Genomic DNA, 18,381 nt, shown 5'->3' with positions numbered 1-18,381 from the left:
GTTAGAGTGTTGGACCAGTAACCAGCAGGTAGCCTAGTGGTTAGAGTGTTGGACTAGTAACCAGCAGGTAGCCTAGTGGTTAGAGTGTTGGACTAGTAACCAGCAGGTAGCCTAGTGGTTAGAGTGGAGGGGAGGCAGGTAGCCTAGTGGTTAGAGTGTTGGACTAGTAACCAGCAGGTAGCCTAGTGGTTAGAGTGTTGGACTAGTAACCAGCAGGTAGCCTAGTGGTTAGAGTGGAGGGGAGGCAGGTAGCCTAGTGGTTAGAGTGTTGGACTAGTAACCAGCAGGTAGCCTAGTGGTTAGAGTGTTGGACTAGTAACCAGCAGGTAGCCTAGTGGTTAGAGTGTTGGACTAGTAACCAGCAGGTAGCCTAGTGGTTAGAGTGTTGGACCAGTAACCAGCAGGTAGCCTAGTGGTTAGAGTGTTGGACTAGTAACCAGCAGGTAGCCTAGTGGTTAGAGTGTTGGACTAGTAACCAGCAGGTAGCCTAGTGGTTAGAGTGGAGGGGAGGCAGGTAGCCTAGTGGTTAGAGTGTTGGACTAGTAACCAGCAGGTAGCCTAGTGGTTAGAGTGTTGGACTAGTAACCAGCAGGTAGCCTAGTGGTTAGAGTGGAGGGGAGGCAGGTAGACTAGTGGTTAGAGTGTTGTGCCAGTAACACAAAAGGTTGCTAGATTGAATCCCGAGCTAACAAGGTAAAAATGTGTCGTTCTGCCCCTTAACCAGGCAGTTATCCCGGGTAGGCTGTCATTGTAAATAAGGAGTTGTAACTGACTTGCCTAGTTAAGTTTTTAGATATTAAGAGCCTCATTATGAATTCTGAAGAGGGTATTAATCACATGTCTTTATATTGACTTGAAACTGACAGGCAGACAGACAGAGGGAGAGAGGAGAGAGAGAGATTAGAGGAGGGAGGGAGAGGAGGGAGAGAGGAGAGAGAGATTAGAGGAGGGAGGGAGAGGGAGAGAGGTGGGAGAGAGATTAGAGGAGGGAGGGAGAGGAGGGAGAGAGGTGGGAGAGAGGAGAGAGAGATTAGAGGAGGGAGGGAGAGAGGAGAGAGAGATTAGAGGAGGGAGGGAGACGGAGAGAGGTGGGAGAGAGATTAGAGGAGGGAGGGAGAGGAGGGAGAGAGGTGGAGGGAGGGAGAGGAGGGAGAGAGGTGGGAGAGAGGAGAGAGAGATTAGAGGAGGGAGAGAGGTGGGAGAGAGGAGAGAGAGAGCTGGGAGAGAGGAGAGAGAGATTAGAGGGAGGGGGAGAGAGGAGGGAGAGAGGAGAGAGAGAGATTAGAGGAGGGAGAGAGGTGGGAGAGAGGAGAGAGAGATTAGAGGAGGGAGGGAGAGGAGGGAAAGAGGTGGGAGAGAGGAGAGAGAGATTAGAGGAGGGAGGGAGAGGAGGGAGAGAGGTGGGAGAGAGATTAGAGGAGGGAGGGAGAGAGGAGAGAGATATTAGAGGAGGGAGAGAGGTGGGAGAGAGATTAGAGGGAGGGAGAGGAGGGAGAGAGGTGGGAGAGAGGAGAGAGATTAGAGGAGGGAGAGAGATTAGAGGGAGGGAGGGAGAGGAGAGAGAGAGATTAGAGGAGGGAGGGAGAGGAGGGAGAGAGGAGTGAGAGAGGAGAGAGAGAGATTGGAGGAGGGAGGGAGAGGAGGGAGAGAGGAGAGAGAGCGATTAGAGGAGGGAGGGAGAGGAGGGAGAGAGATTAGAGGGAGGGAGGGAGAGGAGGAAGAGAGGAGGGAGAGAGGAGAGATTAGAGGAGGGAGGGAGAGGAGGAAGAGAGGAGAGAGAGAGAGATTAGAGGAGGGAGGGAGAGGGAAAGGAAGATGAGATAAATGAGGAAAAGGTCTGTGACATATCTTTTCCCATTGAATACAATGTATTGACTATAAACGTCAACCCTGTAACACTACCTTTTTAGCAAAAAACATGCCATGATGACATTGTCCTATGATATCATGTTGGATCACAGCTCCTTCAGCCTTCATCATTCTAGGAAACACACTGTACAGTTGTCCTATGATATCATGTTGGATCACAGCTCCTTCAGCCTTCATCATTCTAGGAAACACACTGTACAGTTGTCCTATGATATCATGTTGGATCACAGCTCCTTCAGCCTTCATCATTCAAGGAAACACACTGTACAGTTGTCCTATGATATCATGTTGGATCACAGCTCCTTCAGCCTTCATCATTCTAGGAAACACACTGTACAGTTGTCCTATGATATCATGTTGGATCACAGCTCCTTCAGCCTTCATCATTCTAGGAAACACACTGTACAGTTGTCCTATGATATCATGTTGGATCACAGCTCCTTCAGCCTTCATCATTCAAGGAAACACACTGTACAGTTGTCCTATGATATCATGTTGGATCACAGCTCCTTCAGCCTTCATCATTCTAGGAAACACACTGTACAGTTGTCCTATGATATCATGTTGGATCACAGCTCCTTCAGCCTTCATCATTCTAGGAAACACACTGTACAGTTGTCCTATGATATCATGTTGGATCACAGCTCCTTCAGCCTTCATCATTCTAGGAAACACACTGTACAGTTGTCCTATGATATCATGTTGGATCACAGCTCCTTCAGCCTTCATCATTCTAGGAATCACACTGTACAGTTGTCCTATGATATCATGTTGGATCACAGCTCCTTCAGCCTTCATCATTCTAGGAATCACACTGTACAGTTGTCCTATGATATCATGTTGGATCACAGCTCCTTCAGCCTTCATCATTCAAGGAAACACACTGTACAGTTGTCCTATGATATCATGTTGGATCACAGCTCCTTCAGCCTTCATCATTCTAGGAAACACACTGTACAGTTGTCCTATGATATCATGTTGGATCACAGCTCCTTCAGCCTTCATCATTCTAGGAAACACACTGTACAGTTGTCCTATGATATCATGTTGGATCACAGCTCCTTCAGCCTTCATTATTCTAGGAATCACACTGTACAGTTGTCCTATGATATCATGTTGGATCACAGCTCCTTCAGCCTTCATCATTCTAGGAATCACACTGTACAGTTGTCCTATGATATCATGTTGGAGCACAGCTCCTTCAGCCTTCATCATTCAAGGAAACACACTGTACAGTTGTCCTATGATATCATGTTGGATCACAGCTCCTTCAGCCTTCATCATTCTAGGAATCACACTGTACAGTTGTCCTATGATATCATGTTGGATCACAGCTCCTTCAGCCTTCATCATTCTAGGAATCACACTGTACAGTTGTCCTATGATATCATGTTGGATCACAGCTCCTTCAGCCTTCATCATTCTAGGAATCACACTGTACAGTTGTCCTATGATATCATGTTGGATCACAGCTCCTTCAGCCTTCATCATTCAAGGAAACACACTGTACAGTTGTCCTATGATATCATGTTGGATCACAGCTCCTTCAGCCTTCATCATTCTAGGAATCACACTGTACAGTTGTCCTATGATATCATGTTGGATCACAGCTCCTTCAGCCTTCATCATTCTAGGAATCACACTGTACAGTTGTCCTATGATATCATGTTGGATCACAGCTCCTTCAGCCTTCATCATTCTAGGAATCACACTGTACAGTTGTCCTATGATATCATGTTGGATCACAGCTCCTTCAGCCTTCATCATTCTAGGAATCACACTGTACAGTTGTCCTATGATATCATGTTGGATCACAGCTCCTTCAGCCTTCATCATTCTAGGAATCACACTGTACAGTTGTCCTATGATATCATGTTGGATCACAGCTCCTTCAGCCTTCATCATTCAAGGAAACACACTGTACAGTTGTCCTATGATATCATGTTGGATCACAGCTCCTTCAGCCTTCATCATTCTAGGAATCACACTGTACAGTTGTCCTATGCTCTATTTCTAGTGCTTCTACGTGTTGTCCTTTAGAAGTTGTGAGGGGAACGTATAACCACAAGGTTGTTCTGTGTGTCTCCTTGACAACAGGACGTTGCGTAATGTTAACCGCTTTACAAATGATGTTGTTGCTATGTCCTGAAAGCTGTCCTCCAACTCCTTGCAGGGATACCCGAATGTTTACAGAGTCCCTTGATAGTAGAAACAGGTTTGGTCCTAAATACCATTCGATTCTTTATATAGTGCACTACATCTGATCAGACTCCCGGGTCTAAAGTAGTGCACTACATCTGATCAGACTCCCGGGTCTAAAGTAGTGCACTACATCTGATGAGATTCCCGGGTCTAAAGTAGTGCACTACATCTGATCAGATTCCCGGGTCTAAAGTAGTGCACGACATCTGATCAAATTCCCGGGTCTAAAGTAGTGCACTATATCTGATCAGATTCCCCGGTCTAAAGTAGTGCACTACATCTGATCAGATTCCCGGGTCTAAAGTAGTGCACTACATCTGATCAGATTCCCGGGTCTAAAGTAGTGCACTACATCTGATCAGATTCCCGGGTCTATAGTAGTGCACGACACAGGGAATAGGGTGCTGTTTAGGACACACGGACAATCTGGCCAACATAACTACTAACTATCTCTGCTCATAATACATGTTGCAGTACATTTTCCATCTGATGTGTTCCTGACAGTTGTCCGCTGGGCACACTACGTTCCCTCAATCAGAAAGGAGGACAAACAACACACTTCAAGAAGAGGTACTGAGAATCAGACGTTCCTGGAAATCCCTCCTTGTGGTCTTGGATCTATCCGGGCTAAGTGAACATGACAGATGGTTAAGTATCTATTTTTCCCATCAACTCAAACACTTTTTTTCTAGACGTCATTGGTTTAGATTAGCTGAGCCTGTAAACGCTTGCTAGCAGCCCCTTTTGCGTCTCTATTTATACAAGTTTGTATTCCATCTCTTTGCCTACTGCACTAAGCTGTATCAGAGAAGACAGAGAAAAAGAGAGAAAAAGAGAGAGAAGGAGAGAGAGAAGGAGAGAGAGACGGACAGAGAGTGAGAGTGAGAGAGAGTGAGAGTGAGAGAAAGTGAGAGAGTGAGAGTGAGAGTGAGAGTGAGAGTGAGAGCGAGAGAGAGAGAGAGAGAGAACGAGAGGGAGAGAGAGCGAGAGGGAGAGAGAGCGAGAGAGAGAGAGTGCGAGAGAGCTCACTAACCTGTTCTACTAACACACTGAAGCCTCAGGACCAGAACATCTAATCAATCAGGGTAAAACAAATTACAACACAGTCAAAACAAAACTACATTGCTTATTGGGAAACACAAGCACAAGCACAAAGCAAAATGCAGTGCTATCTGGCCCTAAATCGACAGTACACTGTGGCTAAATATTTGACCAGGGTTACTGATCAAAACCTTAGAAAAACCTTGACAAAGTACAGGCTCAGTGAGCACAGCCTTGCCATTGAGAAGGGTAGACACAGGAAAACATGGCTCCCTGTAGAGGAAAGGCTGTGCAACCACTGCACAACAGCAGAACCTGAGACGGAGCTGCATTTCCTGACAAATTGTCAAAAATATAAAACAACTAGAGAGTGTGATTTCCCCAAATGTGAAACCCTTATTCAAGGTTTCAAAGACCTCTCTGATGAGAATAGGCTACCCGTCCTGTTGGGGGAGGACGCAGAAGGGTAGGTTATAGAGGTAGGTTATAGAGGTAGGTTATAGAGGTAGGTTATAGAGGTAGGTTATAGAGGTAGGTTATAGAGGTAGGTTACAGAGGTAGGTTACAGAGGTAGGTTATAGAGGTAGGTTATAGAGGTAGGTTATAGAGGTAGGTTATAGAGGTAGGTTACAGAGGTAGGTTACAGAGGTAGGTTACAGAGGTAGGTTACAGAGGTAGGTTACAGAGGTAGGTTACAGAGGTAGGTTACAGAGGTAGGTTACAGAGGTAGGTTACAGAGGTAGGTCTGGTGTGTCGGTGTGTCGGCGTGTCTGGTGTGTCGGTGTCTCCGGTGTGTCGGTGTCTCCGGTGTGTCTGTATGTCTGTGTGCCCGGTGTGTCGGTGTGTCCGGTGTCTCCGGTGTGTCTGTGTGTCGGTGTCTCCGGTGTGTCTGTGTGTCCGGTGGGTCTGTGTGTCCGGTGTCTGGTGTGTCCGTGTCTCCGGTGTGTCTGTGTGTCCGGTGTGTCGGTGTGTCCGGTGTGGCTGGTGGGTCTGGTGTGTCGGTGTGTGTCGGTGTGGCTGGTGGGTCTGATTGCGTCAATAGTGACACCGTTAGGTGTTTCCAGATCAGACTGGTGCTGGAGTGGAAAATCAAGTCATGCAGATGGATGGTTCAGCCGACTCCACTTTAATGAGGTGCTGCTGGTTCCATGTCACGATCGTCTTCTTTAGAAAGAGTGGACCAAGGCGCAGCGTGTGCAAAATACATCTTCTCTTTATTTTGAAGAAGAACAAACAAAACAAAACAACAAAATGACGAACGTCAAGCTATAAATGACTAAGTGCAAACATGCAACATAGACTAGACATAGACAATTACCCACAAACAGCTAAAGCCTATGGCTGCCTTAAATATGGCTCCCAATCAGAGACAACAATAACCAGCTGTCTCTGATTGAGAATCAATTCAGGCAACCATAGACTTTCCTAGACACCTACACTGAACACTAACCCATCTACTCTATTTAACCCCCTAAACCATACAACACCCTAGACAATACAAAAACACACAAACTTCCCCATGTCACACCCTGACCTAACTAAAATAAAAATGAAAACAAAGATAACTAAGGCCAGGGTGTGACATAACCACCCCCCCTTAAGGTGCGAACTCCGGGCGCACCAGCATAAAGTCTAGGGGAGGGTCTGGGTGGGCGTCTGTCCACGGTGGCGGCTCTGGCACTGGTCGTGGTCCCCACCCCACCATAGTCACTACCCGCTTTCGTAGCCTCCTCCAAATGGCCACCCTCCACCTTAACCCCACTGGATTAAGGGGCAGCACCGGACTAAGGGGCAGCACCGGACTAAGGGGCAGCACCGGACTAAGGGGCAGCACCGGACTAAGGGGCAGCACCGGACTAAGGGGCAGCACCGGACTAAGGGGCAGCACCGGACTAAGGGGCAGCACCAGACTAAGGGGCAGCACCAGACTAAGGGGCAGCACCAGGATAAGGGGCAGCACCAGGATAAGGGGCAGCACCAGGATAAGGGGCAGCACCAGGATAAGGGGCAGCACCAGGATAAGGGGCAGCACCAGGATAAGGGGCAGCACCAGGATAAGGGGCAGCACCAGGATAAGGGGCAGCACCAGGATAAGGGGCAGCACCAGACTAAGGGGCAGCACCAGGATAAGGGGCAGCACCAGGATAAGGGGCAGCACCAGGATAAGGGGCAGCACCAGACTAAGGGGCAGCACCAGGATAAGGGGCAGCACCAGGATAAGGGGCAGCACCAGCATAAGGGGCAGCACCAGGATAAGGGGCAGCACCAGCATAAGGGGCAGCACCAGGATAAGGGGCAGCACCAGGATAAGGGGCAGCACCAGGATGAGGGGCAGCTCCGGACTGAGGGACGGCAGCTCCGGACTGAGGGATGGATCCTGGCTGGATGGCGGATCCTGGCTGGCTGGCTCTGGCGGATCCTGGCTGGCTGGCGGATCCTGGCTGGCTGGCTCTGGCGGATCCTGGCTGGATGACGGCTCTGGCGGATCCTGGCTGGATGACGGCTCTGGCGGATCCTGGCTGGACGGCTCATGGCTGGCTGACGGATCTGGCTGCTCATGGCTGGCTGACGGATCTGGCTGCTCATGGCTGGCTGACGGATCTGGCTGCTCATGGCTGGCTGACGGATCTGGCTGCTCATGGCTGGCTGACGGATCTGGCTGCTCATGGCTGGCTGACGGATCTGGCTGCTCATGTCTGGCGGAAGGCTCTGGCTGATCCTGTCTGGCGGAAGGCTCTGGCTGATCCTGTCTGGCGGAAGGCTCTGGCTGATCCTGTCTGGCGGAAGGCTCTGGCTGATCCTGTCTGGCGGAAGGCTCTGGCTGATCCTGTCTGGCGGAAGGCTCTGGCTGATCCTGTCTGGCGGAAGGCTCTGGCGGCTCCTGTCTGGCGGAAGGCTCTGGCGGCTCCTGTCTGGCGGAAGGCTCTGGCGGCTCCTGTCTGGCGGAAGGCTCTGGCGGCTCCTGTCTGGCGGAAGGCTCTGGCGGCTCCTGTCTGGCGGACGGCTCTGAAGGCTCATGGCAGACGGGCGGCTTTGCAGGCTCAGTACAGACGGGCGGCTTTGAATACTCAGTACAGACGGGCAGTTCATGCGGCGCTTGGCAGACGGACAGTTCAGACGGCGTTGGGCAGACGGACAGTTCAGGCGCCGTTGGGCAGACGGGCAGTTCAGGCGCCGTTGGGCAGACGGGCATTTCAGGCGCCGTTGGGCAGACGGGCAGTTCAGGCGCCGTTGGGCAGACGGGCAGTTCAGGCGCCGTTGGGCAGACGGCAGACTCTGGCCGGCTGAGACGCACTGTAGGCCTGGTGCGTGGTGCCGGAACTGGAGGTACCGGGCTGAGGACACGCATCTCAGGGCTAGTGCGGGGAGAAGGAACAGGGCATGCTGGACCCTGGGGACGCACATTAGGCCTAGTGCGTGGTGCCGGAACTGGTGGTACCGGGCTGAGGACACGCATCTCAGGGCTAGTGCGGGGAGCAGCAACAGGACGCACAGGACTCTGGGGACACACAGGAGGCTTGGTGCGTGGTGTAGGCACTGGTGGTAAAGGGCTGGAGACACGCACCATAGAGCTAGTGCGTGAAGGAGGCACAGGGCTCTGAAGACGCACAGGAAGCCTGGTGCGTGGTGTAGGCACTGGTGGTACTGGGCTGGAGCGGGGAGGTGGCGCCGGAAATACCGGACCGTGCAGGCGTACTGGCTCCCTTGAGCACTGAGCCTGTCCAACCTTACCTGGTTGTATGCTCCCCGTCGCCCGACCAGTGCGGGGAGGTGGAATAACCCGCACCGGGCTATGTAGGCGAACCGGGGACACCATGCGTAAGGCTGGTGCCATGTAAGCCGGCCCGAGGAGACGCACTGGTGGCCAGATGCGTTGGGCCGGCTTCATGACATCCGGCTCAACGCTCAATCTAGCCCGGCCAATACGTGGAGCTGGAATGTACCGAACCGGGCTATGCACGCGTACAGGAGACACCATGCGCTCTACTGCGTAACACGGTGTCTGCCCGTACTCTCGCTCTCCACGGTAAGTACAGGGAGTAGGCGCAGGTCTCCTACCTGACTTCGCCACACTCCCTTTAAGGCCCCCCCCAAGAAATGTTTGGGTTGTACTCACGGGCTTCCAGCCTTGCTTCCGTGCTGCCTCCTCATATCGCCTCCTCTCGGCTTTAGCTGCCTCCAGCTCTTCACGAGGGAGGCGATATTCTCCCGGTTGTGCCCAAGGTCCCTTACCATCCAGTATCTCCTCCCATGTCCATGAATCCTGTGTAGGTGGGTCCTGTTGCCGCTTGACACGCCGCTTGGTCCTAGATTGGTGGGTAATTCTGTCACGATCGTCTTCTTTAGAAAGAGTGGACCAAGGCGCAGCGTGTGCAAAATACATCTTCTCTTTATTTTGCAGAAGAACAAACAAAACAAAACAACAAAATGACGAACGTCAAGCTATAAATGACTAAGTGCAAACATGCAACATAGACTAGACATAGACAATTACCCACAAACAGCTAAAGCCTATGGCTGCCTTAAATATGGCTCCCAATCAGAGACAACAATAACCAGCTGTCTCTGATTGAGAATCAATTCAGGCAACCATAGACTTTCCTAGACACCTACACTGAACACTAACCCATCTACTCTATTTAACCCCCTAAACCATACAACACCCTAGACAATACAAAAACACACAAACTTCCCCATGTCACACCCTGACCTAACTAAAATAAAAATGAAAACAAAGATAACTAAGGCCAGGGTGTGACATTCCAGCATCATCTGAATTCTATTGTTCTGTTGTTACCCAATCCGCTGCACTCCAACCCAGTTCTGGTATCACACCATGTGGAGGTTCTGGCTACATTGATACATACATTCTAGCCCATTTGGGACCGGTACCAACAGCCCCTTCCAACCCCTTGTCTCATTGTCCGGTCTGACCCCACTTACCACACATCACGTGCCTGTCTTACCTGCTTTCTGCTTTCTTGGACAACGTTCCTCATTGTTTACCTTAAACACACAACGCTCCCATTCCCCCTTTTGTCTGTCGATAAATCCCAAACACACGTTTCACACTGCTGAAGCTTGATGAAGCAGGGGGCCTGAGTCAGAACACTGCTGAACCTTGATGAAGCAGGTGGCCTGAGTCAGAACGCTGCTGAAGCTTGATGAAGCAGGGGGCCTGAGTCAGAACGCTGATGAAGCTTGATGAAGCAGGGGGCCTGAGTCAGAACAGTGCTGAAGTTTGATGAAGCAAGAGGCCTGAGTCAGAACACTGCTGAAGCTTGATGAAGCAGGGAGCCTGAGTCAGAACACTGCTGAAGCTTGATGAAGCAGGGGGCCTGAGTCAGAACACTGCTGAAGCTTGATGAAGCAAGGGGCCTGAGTCAGAACGCTGCTGAAGCTTGATGAAGCAGTGGGCCTGAGTCAGAACACTGCTGAAGCTTGATGAAGCAGGGGGCCTGAGTCAGAACGCTGCTGAAGCTTGATGAAGCAAGAGGCCTGAGTCAGAACACTGCTGAACCTTGATGAAGCAGGGGGCCTGAGTCAGAACCCTGCTGAAGCTTGATGAAGCATGGGGCCTGAGTCAGAACGCTGCTGAAGCTTGATGAAGCAGGGGGCCTGAGTCAGAACCCTGCTGAAGCTTGATGAAGCATGGGGCCTGAGTCAGAACACTGCTGAAGCTTGATGAAGCAGGGGGCCTGAGTCAGAACGCTGCTGAAGCTTGATGAAGCAGGGGGCCTGAGTCAGAACACTGCTGAAGCTTGATGAAGCAGGGGGCCTGAGTCAGAACGCTGCTGAAGCTTGATGAAGCAGGGGGCCTGAGTCAGAACGTTGCTGAAGCTTGATGAAGCAGGGGGCCTGAGTCAGAACACTGCTGAAGCTTGATGAAGCAGGGGGCCTGAGTCAGAACAGTGCTGAAGCTTGATGAAGCAGGGGGCCTGAGTCAGAACGCTGCTGAAGCTTGATGAAGCAGGGGGCCTGAGTCAGAACGCTGCTGAAGCTTGATGAAGCAGGGGGCCTGAGTCAGAACGCTGATGAAGCTTGATGAAGCAGGGGGCCTGAGTCAGAACAGTGCTGAAGTTTGATGAAGCAAGAGGCCTGAGTCAGAACACTGCTGAAGCTTGATGAAGCAGGGGGCCTGAGTCAGAACACTGCTGAAGCTTGATGAAGCAGGGGGCCTGAGTCAGAACGTTGCTGAAGCTTGATGAGGATATATATAGGATATACAATCAATAGGATATATAGTGAATAGGGTATATAGTCAATGGGATATATAGGCAATAGGATATATAGTGAATAGGATATATAATCAATAGGATATATAGTGAATATGATATATAATCAATAGGATATATAATCAATAGGATATATAATCAATAGGATACATAGTCAATAGGATATATAATCAATAGGATATATAGTGAATAGGATATATAATCAATATGATATATAATCAATAGGATATATAGTCAATAGGATATATAATCAATAGGATATATAGTGAATAGGATATATAATCAATATGATATATAATCAATAGGAGATATAATCAATAGGATATATAATCAATAGGATACATAGTGAATATGATATATAATCAATAGGATATATAATCAATAGGATATATAGTCAATAGGATATATAGTGAAGAAGATATATAATCAATAGGATATATAATCAATAGGATATATAATCAATAGGATATATAGTGAATAGGATATATAATCAATAGGATATATAATCAATAGGATATATAATCAATAGGATATATAGTCAATAGGATATATAATCAATAGGATATATAGTGAATAGGATATATAATCAATAGGATATATAATCAATAGGATATATAATCAATAGGATATATAATCAATAGGATATATAGTGAATAGGATATATAATCAATAGGATATATAGTCAATAGGATATATAATCAATAGGATATATAGTCAATAGGATATATAGTGAATAGGATATATAATCAATAGGATATATAGTGAATAGGATATATAATCAATAGGAAATATAATCAATAGGATATATAATCAAAGCTAACGTTATAAGCTTGTGTTGTCAAGTGTTGCTGCTTTGCTATGTTGTTGTCTTAGGTCTCTCTTTATGTAGTATTGTGTTGTCTCTCTTGTTGTGATGTGTGTTTTGTCCTATATTTATATATATATAAACTCAGCAGAAACAGAAACGTCCCTTTTTCAGGACTCTGTCTTTCAGAGATAATTCGTAAAAATCCAAATAACTTCACAGATCTTCATTGTAAAGGGTTTAAACACTGTTTCCCATGCTTGTCCAATGAACCATAAACAATTAATGAACATGCACCTGTGGAACGATCGTTAAGACACTAACAGCTTACAGACGGTAAGGTCACAGTTATGAAAGCTTAGGACACTAAAGAGGCCTTTCTACTGACTTTGAAAAACACCAAAAGAAAGATGCCCAGGGTCCCTGCTCATCTGTGTGAACGTGCCTTAGGCATGTTGCAAGGAGGCATGAGGACTGCAGATGTTACCAGGGCAATAAAATTGCAATGTCCATACTGTGAGACGCCCAAGACAGCGCTACAGGGAGACCGGACGGACAGCTGATTGTCCTCGCAGTGGCAGACCACGTGTAACAACACCTGCACAGGATCGGTACATCCGAACATCACACCTGCGGGACAGGTACAGGATGGCAACAACAACTGCCCGAGTTACACCAGGAACGCACAATCCCTCCATCAGTGCTCAGACTGTCCGCAATAGGCTGAGAGAGGCTGGACTAAGGGCTTGTAGGCCTGTTGTAAGGCAGGTCCTCACCAGACATCACCGGTAACAACGTCACCTACGGGCACAAACCCACCGTCGCTGGACCAGATAGGACTGGCAAAAAGTGCTCTTCACTGACGAGTCGCGGTTTTGTCTCACCAGGGGTGATGGTCGGATTCGCGTTTATCGTCGAAGGAATGAGTGTTACACTGAGGCCTGTACTCTGGAGTGGGTGAGAGTTAGGGTTTAGGGTGAAGGTGAGGTTTAAGGTGAGGGTTAGGGTGCGGGTTAGGGTGAGAGTTAGGGTTTAGGGTGAGGGTGAGGTTTAAGGTGAGAGTTAGGGTGAGGATGGGGGTGAGGGTGAGGGTGAAGGTGAGGGTTATGGTTAGGATGAGGGTTAGGGTGAGGGTTAGAGTGAGGGTTAGGGTGAGGGTTAGGGTGAGGGTGAGGGTTAGGGTGAGGGTTAGGGTGGGGGTGAGGGTTAGGTGAGGGGAATGGAATGGAAGTTACAACTGATTAGATGTGATTGTAACTTGTTAAATTTGGAGAAAAAGTTACACTGAGTTATGAATGTTGTGTGTACGTGCCTGTCTGTCTGTCTGTCTGTCTGTCTGTCTGTCTGTCTGTCTGTCTGTCTGTCTGCCTGCCTGCCTGCCTGCCTGCCTGCCTGCCTGCCTGCCTGCCTGCCTGCCTGCCTGCCTGCCTGCCGGCCTGTCTGTGTCCGTATATGTGTGTGTGTGTGTGTGTTGATTTTCTTGTTTATGTAAGTGGCCACACCACAAGTGGAGCAAGAGGAGGTTACATGAAAAAGCGGTAATCAGTCAAGTGAAGAGACTCTGTGTCACAATGTTTGGCCAGCAGCTGTGTGGTCAGATGGATGTGTGGCCACCAGCTGTGTGGTCAGATGGATGTGTGGCCACCAGCTGTGTGGTCAGATGGATGTGTGGCCAGCAGCTGTGTGGTCAGATGGATGTGTGGCCACCAGCTGTGTGGTCAGATGGATGTGTGGCCACCAGCTGTGTGGTCAGATGGATGTGTGGCCACCAGCTGTGTGGTCAGATGGATGTGTGGCCAGCAGCTGTGTGGTCAGATGGATGTGTGGTCACCAGCTGTGTGGTCAGATGGATGTGTGGCCAGATGGATGTTTGGCCACCAGCTGTGTGGTCAGATGGATGTGTGGTCAGATGGATGTGTGGCCACCAGCTGTGTGGCCAGATGGATGTGTGGCCACCAGCTGTGTGGTCAGATGGATGTCGTAACAAAGACACTATAAACACCAAGCCTCTGTCCTGTCGCAGTTCATCAACGTGAGTTCAAACCAACAGCGGTTTCATCACTGATCGCTCCCCAAAACAATCAGTGGTCGCTGTTGTCTGGACGCACTCTTTCATCTCCCCTCTCCTCGCTCCCCTCTGCCCTCTACTCTCTCCCCTCCTCATCTCCTCTCCCCTCACCCCTATCCTCCCCTCCACTCTTCTCTTCTCTCCTCTTCTCTTCTCTCCTCTTCTCTCCTCTTCTCCTCTCTTCCTCTCCTCTTCTCTTCTCCTCTCACCTCACCCCTATCCTCCCCTCTCTTCTCTCCTCTTCTCTCCTCTTCTCTTCTCCTCTCACCTCACCCCTATCCTCCCCTCTCTTCTCTCCTCTTCTCTTCTCTCCTCTTCTCTCCTCTTCTCTTCTCCGCTCACCTCACCCCTCTCCTCTCCTCTCTTCTCTCCTCTTCTCCTCTCCTCTCTTCTCTTCTCCTCTCTTCTCTCCTCTTCTCCTCTCCTCTCCTCTCTTCTCTCCTCTCCTCTTCTCTTCTCCTCTCTTCTGTCCTCTCCTCTTCTCTCCACTTCTCTTCTCTTCTCCTCTCTTCTCTTCTCTCCTCTTCTCTTCTCCTCTCCTCTCTTCTCTCCTCTTCTCTTCTTCTCTCCCCTCTCTACTCTCCCCTCTCCTCTCCTCCCTCTCCCATCGCCTCTCCCCTTTCTTCTCTCTCCTCTCCCTTCTCCTCCCCTTTCCCCTCTCCCTTCTCCTTTCTCTCCTCTCCCCTCCTCTCCCCTCTCCTCTCTCCACTCTCCTACATTGGTCCCCGCTGGCTTCACAGAATCCACAGAATCTCTGACGGTTCTTGGAAGACTGGCATCTAGGAAGTTCTAGGAAGTGGGGACCCAGACCTGGGTCGATTTAGGGGGTAGATGAGGAGGTCTATAACGTGGGTTATTTATTTGAATGGGCATACAGAGTAAATTCATTCTCAGGAGTCCCAAATGGAAAACTATTCACTATTTAGTGGCACCTATTTTCATATGGGCCCTGGTCAAAAGTAGTGCATTTTATAGGGAGTTTTACCTGCTGAGCAAAGCAAAGTAGGGTAAAACCATTCCCTCCCAACCTTGCCCCCGATCTTTCTTCAGTTATACAATGTTATGAGGCTTAATTAAGTGAACTCAGCTATGGAATTAGCACACCCTGCTCCAAATACTAATTGACAGATTATAAATGGGTGGTTAGGTTTGAGTATAAAGGTCAAAGATGGGCTCCTGGCATGTCAACAAACTGTCCCACTTTCCAGGACAGAAGGAGAGCTGTTGTCTGTGTTTGGTGATTGCTCCTCTTTCATTTCTCTCTTCTCTTCTCTCTCCTCCCTCTCCCCTCTCTCCTCTCCTCCCTCCTCCTCTCCTCTCCTTTCCTCTCTCCCCTCTCCCCTCTCTCCTCTCCTCCTCTCCTCTCCTTTCCTCTCTCCCCTCCCTCTCTCCCCTCTCCCCTCTCCTCTCCTTTCCTCTCTCCCCTCTCCCCTCTCTCCTCTCCTCTCCTTTCCTCTCTCCCCTCCCTCTCTCCCCTCTCCCCTCTCTCCTCTCCTCCCTCCTCCTCTCCTCTCCTTTCCTCTCTCCCCTCTCCCCTCTCCTCCCTCCTCCTCTCCTCTCCTTTCCTCTCTCCCCTCCCTCTCTCCCCTCTCCCCTCTCCCCTCTCCTCTCTCCTCCCTCTCTCCTCTCCCCCCTTCTCCTTTCTCCTCTCTCCCCTCCCCTTTCTTTCGCCTCTCCTTTCCCCCCCCTTTCCTCCCTCTCCTTTACCCCCTTTCCTCCCTCTCCTCTCTCCTCTCCTCTCTCCTCTGATTGCTGAGGCAAGAGACAACAAAACGATTTTTAAAAAGTCAACTTTTAATATTACCAAAGTTTGGTGAACAATGGGTGAAAAAAAAGTACATTTTTTTTTTAACAATATTTTTAAGAATATTTTTTTATAGTAAAATTCACAGTTTCAGTGATTCATGAAAAAGAACTGGCATCGCTACTCTGATTGAAGAAGAACCTTCAGTGGAGTGAAAAACACAATACAAAGAGACGCACAACGACGAACTGTTCAAATTAAAAACAACATCAGCAAACATAATCGAACATCTATAAGGTCCTTGAATCCAGACCTCTGTGGTGATGTGACAGACTGGTGTGTTTCCAGGTGATGTGACAGACTGGTGTGTTTCCAGGTGATGTGACAGACTGGTGTGTTTCCAGGTGATGTGACAGACTGGTGTATTTCCAGGTGATGTGACAGACTGGTGTATTTCCAGGTGATGTGACAGACTGGTGTATTTCCAGAGCTCTGTGGTGCCAGCCGTGTTGGTGCCAGCCGTGTTGGTGCCAGCCGTGTTGGTGCCAGCAAAACCATACAGCATGTTAACATGTCGTCCGTTTCCAAAAAGTTGGGCCAAACTCTTTAAATATATGTCTCTGTGTGCCAGCTATGTTGGTGTCTGCCGTCTACCGGTGAGGGGAAGCCACTCAAATACATCTTCAACGACCCCTTCGTCAATATAAACATCAATATAATGAGCCCTTCATCATGAACACCAACGTTAAACCACAATATTCAAACAGAAGTAGACCACCCACACTATGAGCGTGTTTTACCTGACGGAAGTGGTCTCACAGCTTCCACTTTTTATTAAACCTCCAAACAAACATCTCGCTGTTTTTACTTCTCTATCTTCTCGTCGTTGTTGTTGTTGTTGATGTTGATGTTGTTGATGTTGTTCTCTTTCCTCAGCGCTCGTGGGATGATCTTCTTCTGGACAAATAGTCTCTGGAGGAACTTGTCTGAGAGACTCAGAGGGAAATAACTATAAACAAAGTTCATGAGGCCCACGCCGGGTCCAGCGTAGTATCGGACCAGAGGCCGGGGGGAGAGCAGCGCCTCGCTGATGGTGTTGATGACCGGCGACAGGTCCTCGTTAGCCGACTGGGCGAAGCGCTGGAAGAGCTCCTTGGTCTCGTGGATGTAGTCCTCCCCGTACTCCTCCAGCAGGCCTGCGGACAGGTTGTGGATCAGGCTCTTGTACTGACGCTCCCAGTACTCCTGGTTACTGGACTGACCTGGGATCAGAAGATATAAAGGAGTTAACAGTGAGTTCCCTTTACAACGTAGGTTCTCTATCTTATCCCAGGACTCCTGGTTACCGGACTGACCTGGGATCAGAACATATAGAGGAGGATGGCAATATGAGGATGGCAAGATGGTGGACACTTTGACCCCACAGGGTTCCAGCTATAACCCTAACCCCTAACCTCTGACCTCTGACCCTCACCTGTCTTGTATGAGGATGGCAGTATGGTGGACACTTTGACCCCACAGGGTTCCAGCTATAACCCTAACCCCTAACCTTTGACCCTCACCTGTCTTGTATGAGGATGGCAGTATGGTGGACACTTTGACCCCCCAGGGTTCCATTTCGTGGCGCAGTGTGTTGATGAACAGGTTGAGAGCTGCCTTGGAGGCTCCGTATGCTGCTAGAGAGCGGAACGGCTGCTCTCCTGGAGGGACACAGAGGGACACAGAGGGACACACAGAGAGAGAGAGAGAGAGCGAGAGAGAGAGAGAGAGAGAGAGAGAGAGAGAGAGAGAGAGAGAGAGAGAGAGAGAGAGAGAGAGGTCAGTATTTAATCTAGATATTTGTTTCAGAGGGTTGAAGGGACGTAACTTTCCCCACTATTGTTTATCCTATTCACACATGTTAACTATTTCCTCTAGTCATATCACGTTCTACTATCTTAAATAGTACTGATAAAATGTAACTTATGCACTTTGCCCTTCGATTAATGTTTATTTTTATATGGACGACATTAAAAGACGTCAGTAAAGATAAGAAAAGAACACTGGTTCCTACATATTAAAATACATGTCAGTAAAGATTAAACATATATATTGTAGAAAAATATTTTACCAGGTAAGTTGACTGAGAAACACATTCTCAATTACAGCAACGACCTGGGGAATAGTTACAGGGGAGAGGAGGGGGGATGAATGAGCCAATTGTAAGCTGGGGATGATTAGGTTACCGTGATGGTATGAGGTACAGCTTGGGAATTTAGTCAGGACACCGGGGATAACACCCCTACTCTGACCACAGACAGTCAGGACACCGGGGTTAACACCTCTACTCTGACCACAGAGAGTCAGGACACCAGGGTTAACACCCCTACTCTGACCACAGACAGTCAGGACACCAGGGTTAACACCCCTACTCTGA

At 49.1% G+C, this 18,381-nt stretch overlaps 1 protein-coding gene across 1 annotated transcript; it reads right to left on the bottom strand.

Annotated features, from left to right (window-relative positions):
- Positions 1-15,994: 15,994 nt before the first annotated feature.
- LOC120035843 (corticosteroid 11-beta-dehydrogenase isozyme 2-like) lies at positions 15,995-17,665 on the bottom strand (the record flags this gene model as incomplete). The annotated part of the gene is made up of 3 exons (XM_038982316.1): positions 15,995-17,227; positions 17,440-17,494; positions 17,562-17,665. Coding segments are annotated over 3 exons (557 nt in total), but the record flags the coding sequence as incomplete, so codon positions are not given.
- Positions 17,666-18,381: the final 716 nt, after the last annotated feature.

Source organism: Salvelinus namaycush, unplaced genomic scaffold (assembly GCF_016432855.1).
Source record: "Salvelinus namaycush isolate Seneca unplaced genomic scaffold, SaNama_1.0 Scaffold1112, whole genome shotgun sequence".
Classification (NCBI taxonomy): domain Eukaryota; kingdom Metazoa; phylum Chordata; class Actinopteri; order Salmoniformes; family Salmonidae; genus Salvelinus; species Salvelinus namaycush.
The sequence above is the reverse complement of the archived record's forward strand: the minus strand, read 5'-3'. Positions and strand labels throughout refer to the sequence as shown.